The following is a 15,560-nucleotide window of genomic DNA, read 5'->3' on the forward strand; positions in this document are numbered from 1 at the left end:
TAGCTTGATTTCAAGGAGTGTGAAAAATGACCGCATAAGTGATTTAGTTCGAAATGTATTGATATCGAACATGAAATCTTGAAAAATTTGTAGGACGCATAAAAAAGTATGAAATAATGATTTGCTTGATCAGCTTTCCAAAATAGTGATTATACCTAAACCTAACTTTACTGTTTATTTTTATTAACAGCGAAATTGAGGTGTGTGAAAAGAGTCTAAGTGATATTGCTCTAATTCGATAGGGCCAACTATGTAGTGGGAGCGAAATTAGACTTAGCAGAGTCGCGAGTAAGGTCAACCGCATCGAGGTTTTAGAGCTCGACTATGTTTTCCTTCTGATTTTCTGATTTAAAATCGGTAAATGAATTCGAGTGGTCCCTTTTTATAAGGAATCCGGGTAAACTGATGACGCCTGCAGTCATTGGCCTTAAGTCTCAGAGCCAATCTCTTAGGCGTTACGATGTATTGCGGCCCCCTCCCCCAACCCAATGCTTGGCTTAAAATTCCTACGCTTAAAATTAGCTACTACATAAGTCAACTCGCCAGTTTGGAAACAATTCTTAGCACGGTATTGTCAGTGCGTTATCTTTTAAGATTATGTAATGATCATGAGCCTGGAGCTGCAACGCTTAGCTTGCAGTAATAAGGAACTTGTTGATAGATTCAAAGCTTCATCATGCGGGGGACACCAGGGAGCACTCATCAGTTTACGGTAACTTTTGCATGAAACTTGGCGAGCACTCTTTCAATTGTTCATTTTCGATCGCGTGTTATCTTAGGTTAGTAATTATACAATAAGGTTCTGTATTCGAGAGTGCTAGGGACAAATGAGTCAAGAGATTTCAAAAGTTTTCAGAAAACGAAATTGAAATTACAATGGAATTTTAGGCTACGATACGGCTAGCTTACTCTGATTGATAGCTTAAAAGAATTTTAGAGTCTTTGCCATTATAGCCCCCCCCCCAGCTTAGTGGTCAGATAACCTATAGCCCCCCCCCCCACCATGGTAATTATACCATAGGGGGGGGGGGGGGGGGGGGCTATAATGGGAAAGAAAGACCCGAATTTTTAGTTTTCGGCTCTCTGTAGCTCACAGAAAGGCAAATATGAATCCGACCACCCGTCCGAACAATTCTCTAAAGAATTTAAAATGTTCTAAATTTAATTGAGCTGGAATTCCGTGTTCATTCGGATCCTTTCTGTTTTTGCATTCTAGCCTATTTTAGTGATTTGGGTTTATGATGTTTTGGGTGATTTTGGGTTACTTATAACAGCTTCTTTTCAGGGAAATAAGAAACCTGACAATTGGAAGTCAGAAACAGAAAAGAGCAATGCTAATTTTGGAGTTGTCGAAACTGTGAGGAAAATTTAAAAAATATATATCTTTTTTTATGATCCTTCACATAACCATATTTTCATATTTTAGGCTTGTTGAAAACATCATTGACGATGGGAAAAGTTTCAACGAGAATGAGCTCCTCCTTACTGAAGCTGTACCTGTAATTAACAGCTTGTTAAAAATTGATACCATATCGCCAAGCATTTACATCGCATTAATGAAAAACGATCAGAACCAACTTGATAAACTGATGCATTATTTAATAAGTTGCCTGGATTCGAAAAATGTGATTTTGGTGAATGCGGTCAGTAAGTGTATCATGTTGTTACTGCAATCACAGCTCATTACTCCGATGGCAATTTTCGACCAGGTAAGTGAGAAAATTTACCGAACCAACTTCTCTCATTAACGAAAATTTTTCTCCAAACAACATAGCTAATTACCGTAATACCTAAATAAAAGCTTGCATACGTTGTCGTTTGCTTTAGATCGATGACCCAATGGATACATCTGATTCTAATTCAAGCTTTCCAGAAACAGAAAATACTTGTATGTCAAAGTTTGTGAATCTGATTATATATCCCTTGTCAAATGAAATAGTGGTTACTGTTCTGAGAATTTGGTCGCTACTGTGCGACGATTACCCAACTAATATACGAATATGGGAACGATCCAAAAGACAGATTTTCATATGCAATTTTTGCGGAGTTACAGGATCAATTCCTCAACTTCTCTCCTCTGCGACATTAAGTGTACGCTAGATTTCGTTCACGAATTTTAGTAAAGATGTGAATTTTGCTGACTAGCAATGCTGCGTTCGTTTCAGGTCTCTGAATCAGCAGTAACTTTTCTTCAGAAGCTTATCGAAGAGAATTTTGAGACAGCTCTACACTTCACAAGAGAAAGTAAGGCTTCAGAGGGTGGTCGTTAATTTCTCTGAAACTAAGAACTTCCAACCAATTATTGGGTCCTGTTGGTCTTTATGCAACTTTTTACTTTGATTGGTTTGCCGTCTGATCGTGTGACTTTTTGCACTCAAATGGATAGATTTTCAAAGCTCGAGGTCATTCAGTCTCTGCAGCTTGCGCAGAATTGTCTTCTGAGGAGGCAGCAATTATGAAATTTTAGGAAGTCAACCCTTCCCAATGAGTCTAGTCTCCCTAAGCTTAAGCTAGCTGATAAAGTGAATACCTCAGTTGTTTGAGAGCTACTTTAGTCAGAGTTGGTCATAAGTAGTCAGATTTAACTCAAAATTGGGATCTGTTCTGTTTTGCCCCCCCCCCCCCCCCACATTGGTGATCTTATATTTTTAAAGCCCCGCCCCCTCACCTTAGTGAGCTTATATTTTTTACGCCCACCCCCCAGGAGCACGTTGTATTTTTTTACATAGTAACTTGCAAATAACAACATATAATTTGTAACTCGGGAGCGTAAAAAACACTGGGGGGAACAGAATAGATCTCAAAGTTGCTTTTGCATGATTTAGTGAAATTTGATAAATTGGATCAGGATTCTGTCAAATCAGTCTCAAAAAGTACTTTAGCCGGGTCTTTTTCAATAATTTCATTAGGATGAATTTGAAACGGAAAATGCCACACGTGGTACAGTTCGTAGTTGTTTATCTGCTGAACAGAATTTGATGAGCTAGCGAAGAGTAAGTGGTTAATTTTTTTCCGGTGTTAGCGAAAGCGAGAAATTGAGGTCCAACAAAATTTCTCAGAGCGAGCTTAAGCTTCAATGAGTTTTTTTCTCGATTTACTCGGCTTGCACTCCACTTAATGAAACATTTAACATCAAATAAGTAAATTTTTTGTTGACCTGATACTTTTCTTAAAAGTTTAAGCAAAGAATTGTAGAAAAGTATCATATTTTGTTAATTTCAATATTTCGGGTAATTTAAGAATACATATCATGAATAGCACTCGTAAGAAGAGAAAGATATTTTGATTGTTCTTGTTGTATTTTATATGAAACAAATGTGGAAATTTTGCCGTTCTTAGTTGAAGTGAGTTTTTCTTTTACTATTTATACTTTTCTCTTTTTAATTGCTCGTGAAAGAAGTTCATAACAATTATTGTAAACGTGTTGGTCTTTTTTTATGCATATTTTTTGCTTGACCATTTTGTGTTTTTCTTCCAGAACATTCTTTGACTTCTCAAGGGTCTTTTTCACGCTTTCGTTCTTCATTTTTGAGTGATCTCTTTTCTCACTCCGATGTAAAGCTTATTGCTAATATAATTTGGTTGCAGCATAGCAAATATAAAACGCTGATGGACCAGTGGGGAGTGCAGTTGGTTAGGGATTGGGAGGTCAATGGTTTGAATCCCGACAGGGTCAAATAATTTTTCTACCCGCCTGTCGTTCGTGAACAACTCTTCCGATATTATTGGGTTTATGTTCTGCCTTTTAACGCACGAGGCTCGCCCCTCATAGCTGAAGTCCGACTCTCGAACGAAGTTTGAAGCAATTATTGCAAACGTTTGTGTTTTGCAAAATATTCGTTTGACTGTTTTGTACTAGAACATTCTTTCGATTTCACTTGAGTGATATTTTTCACTTTTTGATTTTGATGTGACCACAACTTTGACGTAACATGTGGTCTTTTTATGCAATTTTTCGCTTGACTGATTTTTTGTCCCACCCATTTTACTTTTCGACCTCAAAAATGGAATAAACAGCTAAAGCCCTGAGAGCATTAAGGGCTCTTAGAGCCTTTCATTTTACTAGACTACGCCGAAACTGTTTTGGAAAAATAGATTCATGGTGTGTTTTTTGATCCCCCGGCTCCTGCCCCCCCCCCCACACACACACACACGCAAATTTCACCCTCTCCCCGACATCAGCCCCATTCACGCCCCCTCCCTCGATCCCCGCCCCTGCACATCGTTCCACCGGAAACCCAGCGGTCAACTCCCCCACCCCCGCAGCTGGCGCTTCACGACCCTTCAAGCTATCCTCCCTAAACCGAAGCTAGCTACTGAAGAAGCTAACCTCTCGCCAGTCGGCTATGTTCCAGAAACTAGTTCTGTTGCTAAAAAAAAGCGATAGTAAGATATAACAAATGGTTAATGCTTTAGTTTGTCAAGCGTGAAGTCGTGGTTCGGAACCCCTCGTTGTTAGGAAATTTTTGCATCCATAGGAAATTTTCTAGGCTACAGATCGGCTGAATAAAATTGCCACGCCTATCGTTCAAGAGCAAATCGGTTTGTTTTTTTTCTGTAGAAGCACTAATGCAAAAATGTATTCAGAAGGAGACCAAACAGATGATATTTGCAGTATCATAGTAACAGCAAGATGAGTTTTTATTAAACTCATCAGTTGAAAATTGTTTCAGTCCCATTTGATCAGTGCCAGGTCTCGGGTGTAAGCTGTGTTTCTATAATATGTGATAAGCTGCGATGGGACAGGCCAAGAAATTCACAACTCTCTATCTGTCGACTTCTGATTCTGTTTCTTCGCGTTGGGGCTCTCAGCGAATCATGGCCCAAATTCAGCTTCAAGGTTTTGCCAACGTTGGTTAGATTGTCAAAATCCGATTGCAGTTTGAATCAGAGAACACAGGCTGCAGAGTTGATCTATTTGCTGACGGAGACTAGTGTTCAATTGCAGAAATGCGCCGTGAATACCGACCGCTTGATGACACTATTAGTCGACTATCTTACCATCACTGAAGAAACAGTTAGTTGATCTGTTTTTTATCTACTCTGAAACCCACAAGTAATTATGCTCGACCATGTTTAGTGCCGTCGATAACAAATGACTGACTCGATTGATGTTTTTTATTTTTGGCTGTTCTGAATGGACTAGTTGCGTACCTCTCCTGATTTTTGATTCTGGTTCTTGTAAAATAAGCTGCAAATTTGAACCTACATTAGTTGTATTTTGACATGAGTATATTGAAAAATTGTTTTAATCTATTCATATTGAACAATGTAGTGCAGCTATTATAATCGTCATAAATAGAATATTGTCACAACCTTGTATCAGTTTGCTGCGTCGTACTTGCTAAATGGCGCAGAAAGTATTAAGTTCATGAAAATACGGCCAACTTCATATTTTATGTTTTGGAGTATGTACTAAGGATGTTTTGCGGTCCACTGTGTTTTGTGCCAGTATTTTGATGCTGTGAAAAATTTAACTTCTCAGGGCTTTTATGGACCAGGCAGCAAGTAATAAATAAGTTTGTTTAGAAAGGGATGGAAGATGTCAGTGCTCACCAAGCTATGAAGTCTGCTGCATTCAAGGCATTGTCTGGTCTTTGTGCTAACGACACTGAGGCTGCACTCCGCGTAAGAAACATCGAAAATATTTTGTTGCATTGAACGACCTGCAACTTCAAGATTGTTCAGGGATAGATTAAATAGCGTTAAAACTTGAGCAGATTGTGTTAATCATTTCTAATAGAGTTCGAATTGAGTTTTTAGCGGCTTTTCGAATGACTGTTTTACGCTTGCTTCCTTAGCCTGTTATAAATGGCTATCGATATAAATTTTGAGCAGCTCGTTAATGTGTATAGGATTACAGGCACCGGGGAGGGGGAGATACGTAAGTGCTATGCAATCTTAAGTTTCAACGATATTTCTCCATAACGTTAAATTTATAAAAAATTGTAAATTGTGGTTTTAGTAAATATGCGTCTGCCCCTCCCCTGTGCCTCTGAGCCCATATACACATAACTCAGCTCAATTGCGCCTGCTAGCTGCGAGAGTTTACTACTAAAGAAAGTTAAGTCAAAGGTTTGATATTACGGATCTGTTGTACGTGTGAATCTTTGAGGGGACTGCTGTCGCACAATTTTAGAGATAACTATTTTGTCCACAACGAAGATATCTTCACTAATGTACTGATATACACTGAATTTTCTTTCCGCACGCTTCAGTTCCTCTATTAGTCTTGCTACTGGTAACTGGCATCATTCGACTAGGACCGTAGGACCTTTTGAACACCTAGCAAGTGGGTTTTGTTTATTTTTGTGGCTTGGTTAACTACAGTAATACTGCTCATAACCTACTTGAAAACAATTTACTATTATCATAAAATTCTGAGGAAATTATCCTTGATATAATCTACTAAATGACGAACTTTAGTCCGCGTTAGTCTGACAACTGGAATATTTGTTGATCTGTAGCTACGATAGCGTTGTTAGCTGAGCGAGCTATAGTTTGCCTTCTCTTTTTTTTTACAAAATCATTTGTATTTTTTTTTACCAGGTATTAGTTTTTCTGATGATTTTCTAAACTTCGTCATTCTTAATTTGGAGTAGCTGAACTACATTTTGTCGCGCAACTCGACGACAGTTGAGTAGTGCATCAATATTGCGCACACTTTGGTTTCAGTTCTTAGTTTCAATCAGCTTAGTCTTTAATAAACTCGAGAAAGGAGGATCTGGTAATGTTAGTCTTTAATAAACCAGAACGAGGATGATTGGTAATAAATCGGTAATTATTTTATGATAGAGTGTAAAAGCTGCATCTTCAAACACTGAACACCTAGCAATTGATATATGTGATTGAAACAAGTCTTCAGTTAGAATTTGCGCAATAAAAAATAGCGGCTTGATAGTTTGGATTAAGTTTTGGATAAAAGTGAGAAGACCATTTTTGAAGTTATTATTTTTTAGTATCAACTTTATCCAAAAGTTTACAGAATTTTATTAAAGCAGTGAATGATTTTTCGTATCTAGACACTTGGGGTATATTCGAACATTTTCAGCAAAGCTGCACTAGAAAAAAAAACAGCGTACGATTTTCAGAGAATTATTATCAATAGTTGAACTAGACAAAATATTCCTAAGGCATTGAAAGCATCCATTTCTTGCAAAGTAACTTTTTAAAAAATGAAAGTTAGGTTTCATTATAGCACTCACTACAAATGTTGGTGTGAGCCATACGTTGTAAATAGAAGCAGCGTTGACAAATATTCAACAAAACAAAGGCTATAAGGAGACCAGGAGGCTCGGTAATGTGCGTTCGCACATAAAGTTCCGACCCCGCTCATCCGCATTTTTGTCATAAATGTCTACCAAATGAGGAACAGATAGAAAACCCCCCGAAATTCAAGTATTTTTCAAAAAAAAAGTGTGAAAATGATCGCCTCCAACGCAAATAACTCAGTGGAGTAAAAATGCCACATTAGATTGATGAGATCAACCATTAATATGAAACTAAGTCAAGACGAACAACAAAATTAAACATAAATGACAACAAACTTTAATTATATCCAAAACTTTTTAAAAATCCATTTTAAAAAAAATTGTACTTCACCAGAAAAGATATGGGAGCACTCCATGTAAGGCTCGGTAACAATTAGACAAAAAAGAACAAGAAACAGCAAAATTAAAAAATTGGCCTAAATTTTTGAACAATTAATTTCAAAGAAGTGAAAAGCATTAGATAGCAATTGAAAACATCATGTTTATGATCACAAATAACATATAGGAAGGCATTAAGACCTTAATTATGCAATTTTTTATGCGGTTACAAAAAGAACAAGAACAAATATGGTAAACAAACAAAAATTCAATTGAGTTTTGCTAGAAACGCTGTTGACGCTGCATTTTCCCCCTCAAATTATGTTCAATTGAGCCTTCCTCGAACGCCAATAATGGGCCAATAATTAAAAAATACTTTGTTTCGAAAACAATTATTTTTAGAAGTCTTGAAAGCCATTAGTTACGAAATGAAATGAAAAAAAAATTACGTTCATTTTTCTGTCCAGAGGAAGCGCTTGATACCTATAATTATTCAGAATATTCAGAATATGTCTTTACGTCTACAAAGAGAACGTCAAATATTGGCTCAAAAGAGAACGTCAAAATCAGAAAGTTAGTATACTTTTTTGTGAAGCCATTAAACTCACAACGAATTCCTTAAAAGCATTAGATTTTGTACACTTGCTCCTTCCTTCAAACAGAATAAGGCTTATGACCTGTAATTAACGAGACTAGGAATTAAATAGACAAAAAGAAAAATGGGAAGTTAAGTGTGTTTTGTATTTTTGAAAACGATTGTTTTTAAAGTCATGAAAGCCATCAGCTATCAACTCCAATGAGAATATAGGCCTAGTTATTCCTCCATAAACAACCAATAAGACCTGTCATTATCCGGGAAATTCGATACGACTAAAAAGAGTAAAAACGACTGTTATAAACAAATGTAAAAAAACTCAATTAAAAGGGGGTGTCGAAGCCGTTAAAACCTTAATGTACGCCTCCAAAGACTTTTATATGTTAAATTTTGCCGTATTTTGGAACACCAATAATATGTGAACTGTCATAAGTGTGATAATGTGAGAAAAAGAGAAAAGACCGTGAAAAATGGACCGATACCTAAAAAAAATTGAAATCTGGTAGTATCAAAACCAGAAAACCATAAGGTAGCACGTAAAACTGCAAGAAGATTAAATTTCATTTCAGTAGAAAGCAGAGGAAAAAGAAGAATTCTTTTTCTGCTGACTCTAAGCTTCAAGTTGAGCAAATTAAGAGAAAAATAGTTGCAAAGTTAAATGATAGGCCATTGTTTGTTTAAGTCAAATCTACCATAATCCTTTGAGTAAAGAAACTAGATACATTAATTTGGAACTGCTTAGGAAGCCAATCAGACCTATCGTCAGTGAGCTTTGATTTGAATTGTTCTGTTCTTTAATTAAAATAAAAATGATCCAGACCGACTGATTACAATCCGAATTATTTTTGGTTTCTAACAATCAAGATTGGACCGAAACCAACCTTACTATTGCTGTTCTTCCATTCAGAAAGCTCAATTGTTTCAAATGTTGTAGATCTGGATTATTTGTTTGTTAAAAGATCTATAAATGCTGCCTTTTCGATAATCATAGAGTAAAATTAGCAGAAAAATGGCAAAATTGTAATTCCAGTTTTTTCTTACTGGAAGTGGAGGTAGAACAAGCTCACTTTGTAGTTTACAAAGATTATGTTAGTTGTTTTTGGGTGTGACATCCTAAATATTTTCATATTTAATTCCTAAGTATTTTCATATTTAATTAGATGTCAATCTATCATTTAACCTCTAAAGTAATAGACTCGAATTGACTTAATAGCCTTGATTTTCTCGTTCATATTATGCCCTTTACTATGCGAGTGCTTTCGAACAATGTTATTGAATTAGTCTAAATAAACCAATGTAAACTAAATGAACAAATTGCATTGATGCTATTAATCTTAACATTATTTATAATGACCTTACATTCTTAATGAAATGAACCTCTAATCATTGAAAATAGAAAATAGAATTCATAACCCAGAAGATGTGATTCAAAGGAAAGTTACTTTAATTCATATTCAAAAATAGCAGTTTTCAAACTTAGGCTGTCAGTTCCCACCGTTCGAAGACCTTAGACCGCTCTTCAGGAAAATTGAAAACCAAAACATAAATTTGATAGAAGTTTATTCCGAATTAGATTTAAACTAACATAACAGATATACAGAAACTAAGTATATTACATTGGGTGTTAGTTGTTTTCGGCAAATTCAATCAAAGTCGACTAAAGAAGCTTATTTCGGGCATTTTTTGATGAAAGAGGCTGAATAATTTGCCAAAATTTTGGACAGAAAATTCAATCAAAATAGTCAACAATACTTTTTTGCCTTTAACAATAAAATCAGCAGTATTTTTGTTAATTATTTTTACATATTTTATTAAAATTGACAAAATTTTGGGGAAAGATCAAAATTGACGAAATTTTAGGCGAAGATTCCGGAAATTGCGAATGCGGTCAAATGCGGTCTAATATGGCAATGCGGTCTAATGCGGTCTAATATTCATAAAAATCTAAACCACGATAACTCGCTGTAGAAATTGAAATTCGAAAAAATATTTTTAATTCCATATTCTACGCTGGACGGGCCTTTTAGTGGTACCACTCATAACTCTCTACGATGAATATATCGATCGGCCAAAATTGACTGGACAAAAAACCCATTTGAGTATATAGTTCCTCCCCCTAGAGGCGCCGGAACGAAAAGCTCACGTTAAAAGGTATGAAAAAGATAAAAACTGTTGCAATTGTTGGTTGAGACTCTTCAATGTTGATGTAAATTGATGCAAGCAACAAATCGACAAAACCACTACCACATGTATGATTATTAAATTATGCGCAGTTAAAATGGGGAAAAGTAGTTTCAGTTTTAAAATTGACTATTGGCATTAGCTCCGTTTTCATCGTAACTCACAAATATCAACACGGTTTTGATAAACTAAATATGCAAAAATTTCTCATTAAATCTCGGCATATGAAAATAAGCTGTTATTTTAAGTTTTTTATTTTAACCTCTACTTCAGCTCTCGATTATTCATGTTAGTTGTGAAATACATTATTTTTGAACTACCCGAACCGGATGAAAGAACGACACGTATAGGATCACAGTGCTGCCTCTAAAAAGACAGTCAAACTTTTATCTTTTTGAAGATCAGTTTTGCGAAATAAAATTACAGACCAGTCAAAGCAGTGTTATCAGTCTACCTTGTTATCAATCTACATCGTAAAAGTTTTTTGTTTGTTCTTCTTTCGCGAAACTGCGTAACATATCTCTGATGAAATTGACTTGAATAGTATCGATTACGGAAACAATGTCAACATTTTCTTTCGAGAATATGCAGTTTTATGGTATCTTCTTGTCGTCATTAAATCATCATCAACTGACAGACGCTGCAGTTTTGTTGTGACATCTCTTAATGCAAACAAATGGAATATTAGAGTTCGTACGTTTTGTGCTGTTTATACGCAGAGCTACAAGCCGTATTGTTTTCTATTTCATAGCCGCACAGCCCTAGCTGGGGCTATTATTGGCCTTCTGGTTTTTACAATTCAAAGAATTTGAATTATATTGGGACGCTGTCTTTTTTCAAGATCTGTTCACACCTTATAATGATTTTTGAAGTCGAATTGGAGTAGTGATTTTGGTCACGCCGAAACAGGACATGGAGCGGAAGAGAGAGGGGTTTTGTGACGTGAATTTTTTTGCTCTATTTTTAAAGTAGTGTAAAAAAACGGTGTTTGAACAAAAGTTCGCTTTCTCGCTTGTGGTTTTTTCAAATGCGGCAATTTTACTCTGATTTTTACTGTTTTTTCAATTTTTTGAATCGAATTTTTTTTCTAAATGGTTTTCTCAATGCATTCATAGTTCATTCTAGGCCTAGTTTTTTATTTGAACCAAATTTTCACTTCCCGCTGATGGTTTTTTGTTCACAACCTGCATTTTGACATTGATTTTCTGTTTTTTTTTGTCTTTCTTGATCTGATTTTTTATAATTGGTTTTCCCAATTCACTCATAGTCCGTTCTAGGTCTAGTTTCTTAATTAGTCAATGAAAATTCTTTGAATTGTACGTCAGGACTTGTCCTGCTTGGTTTTTTTAATTCGTCGTCTCCATCGATGATTCTTACGACCTGACTTCTTGGAATTTTGTTACGACCATATGACGTCAGAACCACTTAAACTCTGCTTTTTGTTTATTCGTTCATGCAATTTCAACTGAAGAACGTGCGTGACGTCATTTTTCGCTCTTAATGGAGCGAGTTTTTTGTTCATTCGCGTGATGAAATTTTGGTCTTACTTCACTTACCTCACTCTCAAAAATATTTTCATTTTGAAACCGACTTTTAGTTGCTTTAATTCGAAGAGATGAGGTCAAGTGGGTGTGTGTCACTCTAAATGGAGGTTATTTGAGAGCAGTTAATAGAGGCAGCATAAACTTATGCAGATTTTTAATAAAAAAATGACATCAGCCTTTAATGAGAAGACTTATTTTTTGGTCTGTCTTTTTTCTGTTTTTTTTTAGACTTCAGATCTACGAAGCTATTGCGGCTATTTTCTAGCAATTTGCCAGCTATGTTTTTGTGAAACTACTGACAAAACTGCTCATTCACAAAGAAGGTCTATTGATACCACAAAACAAGAGATTGAAATTAGTAAAAAAAATCCTTAGTCGCTTTCCACATATTTTCCTCTTATCAGTAATATTTTTCAATTTTTTTATTGATAAATTTAAGTTTTGTCTATATGGTTGTTGTTTCATCAAACCAAAGTAGGTATTCCTAACGGAGAACTTACAAAGGCCGGAAGAGTTATTAATTAAAAAAATTGAATAATTATTTGATGGATTGAAAATCAGAGAAGTGAAAATTTTGGGCCTGATTTTTTACTCGAGAAAACGAAGAATTAGAGTATTGTCTTCAGTAATGATTCGGTTTTTCAATAATTTTTCAACGAATTAATTAATCTCACTCAATTTTTTGTTGAAATTGAAACCGCTTTTAAATAATCGAGAGGCTATTATTTATGAGCTTTCCGCGTTACAATACATATGATTTTGGTTGTGTTGGTGCTGTACTGTCTTTGTTAGCGAATCGATGAAGAGCAATGGTGATCTTTTTTTAAAAGATGAGAAGAAGTGAGCTGATTGAATCTATTGTGATGCTCTTGGTGTTTTAGAATAAAAAAATCGTCGGAGGTCTTCTGTAAAAGATCTGACCAAACATTTTCATAATTTTTAATGTCAAATTTGATCGAATTTTAGTGAGGCCAAAATACCAAAGGAAGAGGTGTACCGAAGAAGCGAGTGTTGGTTTTTAACAATTCAAAGAATTTGAATTGTATTGGGGCGCTGTCTTTTTTTCAGATCTGTTCGCACATTTTCATGATGTGTGAAGTCAAATTGTAGTAGTGATTTTGGTCACGCCGAAACAGGAAGTGGAGCGGAAGAGCGAGTGGTTTTGCGGCGTAAACTTTTTTTGCTCTAATTTTAGAGTAGAGTGAGGAAACGGTGTTTGAACAAAAGTTCGCTCTCTCGCTTGTGGTTTTTTTTTCAAACGCGGCAATTTCACTTTAATTTTTACCGCTTTTTCGAATTTTCGGATCGGATTTTCTTCTAAATGGTTTTCCCAATCCATTCATAGTTCATTCTAGGCCTAGTTTTCGGTTTGAAACAAAATTCCATTTCTGGCTAGTGGTTTTTCATTCACATGCGGCAATTTCACTTTGATTTTGACTGTTTTTTTTTCATTTTTTGGATCGGATCTTTTTCTAAATGGTTTTTCCAAATCCAGTCATAGCTCATTCTAGGCCTGGTTTTGTTTTTGAACCAAATTTGCATTTGTCGCTAGTGGGTTTTTGTTCACATCCGACATTTTGACCTGGATTTTCTATTTTATATTTTTTATCTGATTTTTTAGACATGGTTTTCCCAATTCACTCATAGTCTGTTGTAGGTCTCGTTTTTCAAATGGTCAATAAAAATTCTTTGAGTTGTACGTCAGGACTTGTCCTGCTTGGTTTTTTTTAATTCGTCGTCTCCATCGATGATTCTTACGACCTGACTTCTTGGAATTGACTTTTTCAATGACTTCAGTGACTTCTACTGCTTTGAAGTTTAAATTTGTGTACGTGACGTCATTTATGCTTTTAGGTCTATTGCGTGACTTACCTCACTCAAAAAAATGGCTGCTGATCTAACTTATGAAACTGCAATTTTTATGAATATCTAGTAGTTAAATCAATAGTGTGTATCTAAGTAGTGCCAAACTTATATGCCTTAATTCTTGAGTATTGGTCTTGAGTTTTTAATTGCTCTTGAACGAATTTCATCGCAATTAGGTTAATCGAGTGTGTCTTTTCTAGGCAAAATTTTCGCTAGAACTTTCTTTGACTTCTCAATTGACTTTTTTACGCTTTCGTTCATCATTTTTGTGTGATCTCTATTGCTCTCACTCCGAGGTAAAGCTTGTTGCTAATATATAATCGGTTGTATAGCTAAAATAAGTGACTCATAGCGCAGTGGTTAGTGCGGGTGGCTATGGATCTGGAGGTCAATAGTTCGAATCCCGGGGCAAGGTTTTTTTGCACCCATAAAAAATTTGTTTAGGCTACAGACCTTGAATTAAATTGCCTCGCCTGTCGTTCAAGAGCATTTCTTCCGACATTTGTCGGTTTATGTTTGATTTCGAATATCAATTCTGAAAAAGCTCTTTTAGGGCTTTTTTATTATAGACCGTATTTGTCATAGAATTGACAGTCCGAATCTAACCCAAAAAGTCTAGTGGTCTATTAAAGGCCTGGTGGTCGATCTTCTGTCTATCTTATTTCTTTAGCTGGTTCAATTCATGGAAGGCCACAAGCGTCTATCGCGGCTATTTTCCGGCAAGCTGCGGGCTATGTTAAATTTTTTTCAGACCGCAAACTTCAAAAGACCGCTTTTGTTCACTCCTCGATGGGGCTTTCACTTTTTTGCTCCTTTTATCTGCGTGGCGTCATATTTTAAACTAATATGGAGTGAATTTGTTCATAAGTTGCGTACTGACCTTTTAAAACTTTTTTAATATAAAAAGGCACGATGAAGCCTCCATTCCGCTACTGTAGGGACGCTCTGGATCGCTCCAGTGGTCACCAATGTTTACAGAGTCTGGTTGAACTGTTATGCCGTTTCAGGTGGGAACAATGTTTGATTAAATCGAAATGTTCTTGCTCAGCGCGAGGCTTTAATCGTATCAGCCAATCTTTTGTTGTCTTTTTGAGTTTTTAAGATTAAGTTTGGAGAATAGCATTTAAGTTAAATAAATAGAATAAAAATCAATTTACATAAATCAGACAAATCAACTTCCTAATACGGATTATTTAATCGAAAGCGGTAATGAAAAGGTCTGACCAGCCCAAAATCTGATAGCAACCAAACTTTCTGTAGTCTCACCCTTGAACTCCAAAAATTGTATGTAGTCCCTAGAATCTAAGTATCGAAGTCAAAAGAACTAAAATTATATAAGCTGTAGAATTAAATATCAAATTACTTAAATTAGAAAAATCAACTTCCTAATACAATGCTAATTGAAGCAGACCCCCAGTGCTTAGGCTAAGCAATAGTTGGACAATGGTTAACTCTAAAGCTCCGCGGTGAAGTTGGAACCCGAGCATAACTAGATTTCAATCAACCACAGTGAGCCATAACCCCTCCCTCCCACACATCTTGCTTGGGAATTAATTAATTTCTCAACTTGTAGATGGTGACTGACTTCTCAATCCTGAAGCATCTTGTGCCCTGCATATCCGAGACCACTCTTGAGTTGAAGTACTCGGCTCTCCTGTTGCTTCTCAGCCTCACGAGATCAATTCCGGTCTTGTTCAACCATCTGTCTTCAAATTCCTCTTCAAGTCAGCAGTCGGTAGCAAGTTCCGTGATTCAGGTAAGCATTCATGCCTTGACGGAAATCTG

At 36.0% G+C, this 15,560-nt stretch overlaps 1 protein-coding gene across 2 annotated transcripts in view; it reads left to right on the plus strand.

Moving 5' to 3' along the window:
• The first annotated feature begins 589 nt into the window (after positions 1 to 589).
• LOC142340937 (armadillo repeat-containing protein 8-like) overlaps positions 590 to 15,560 on the plus strand; it is a 55,447-nt gene continuing 40,476 nt past the window's right edge. For both annotated transcript variants that reach the window (XM_075391715.1, XM_075391716.1), the window contains exons 1-8: positions 590 to 712; positions 1,286 to 1,357; positions 1,427 to 1,709; positions 1,828 to 2,091; positions 2,166 to 2,244; positions 4,674 to 5,017; positions 5,530 to 5,628; positions 15,349 to 15,531. In XM_075391715.1, the coding sequence (XP_075247830.1) occupies positions 603 to 712; positions 1,286 to 1,357; positions 1,427 to 1,709; positions 1,828 to 2,091; positions 2,166 to 2,244; positions 4,674 to 5,017; positions 5,530 to 5,628; positions 15,349 to 15,531 (1,434 nt within the window). In that variant the 5' untranslated portion in view covers positions 590 to 602. The remainder of the gene's footprint in view (positions 713 to 1,285; positions 1,358 to 1,426; positions 1,710 to 1,827; positions 2,092 to 2,165; positions 2,245 to 4,673; positions 5,018 to 5,529; positions 5,629 to 15,348; positions 15,532 to 15,560) is intronic.

This window comes from Convolutriloba macropyga, chromosome 6 (genome assembly GCF_964194025.1).
Source record: "Convolutriloba macropyga chromosome 6, txConMacr16.3, whole genome shotgun sequence".
Taxonomy (NCBI): domain Eukaryota; kingdom Metazoa; phylum Xenacoelomorpha; order Acoela; family Convolutidae; genus Convolutriloba; species Convolutriloba macropyga.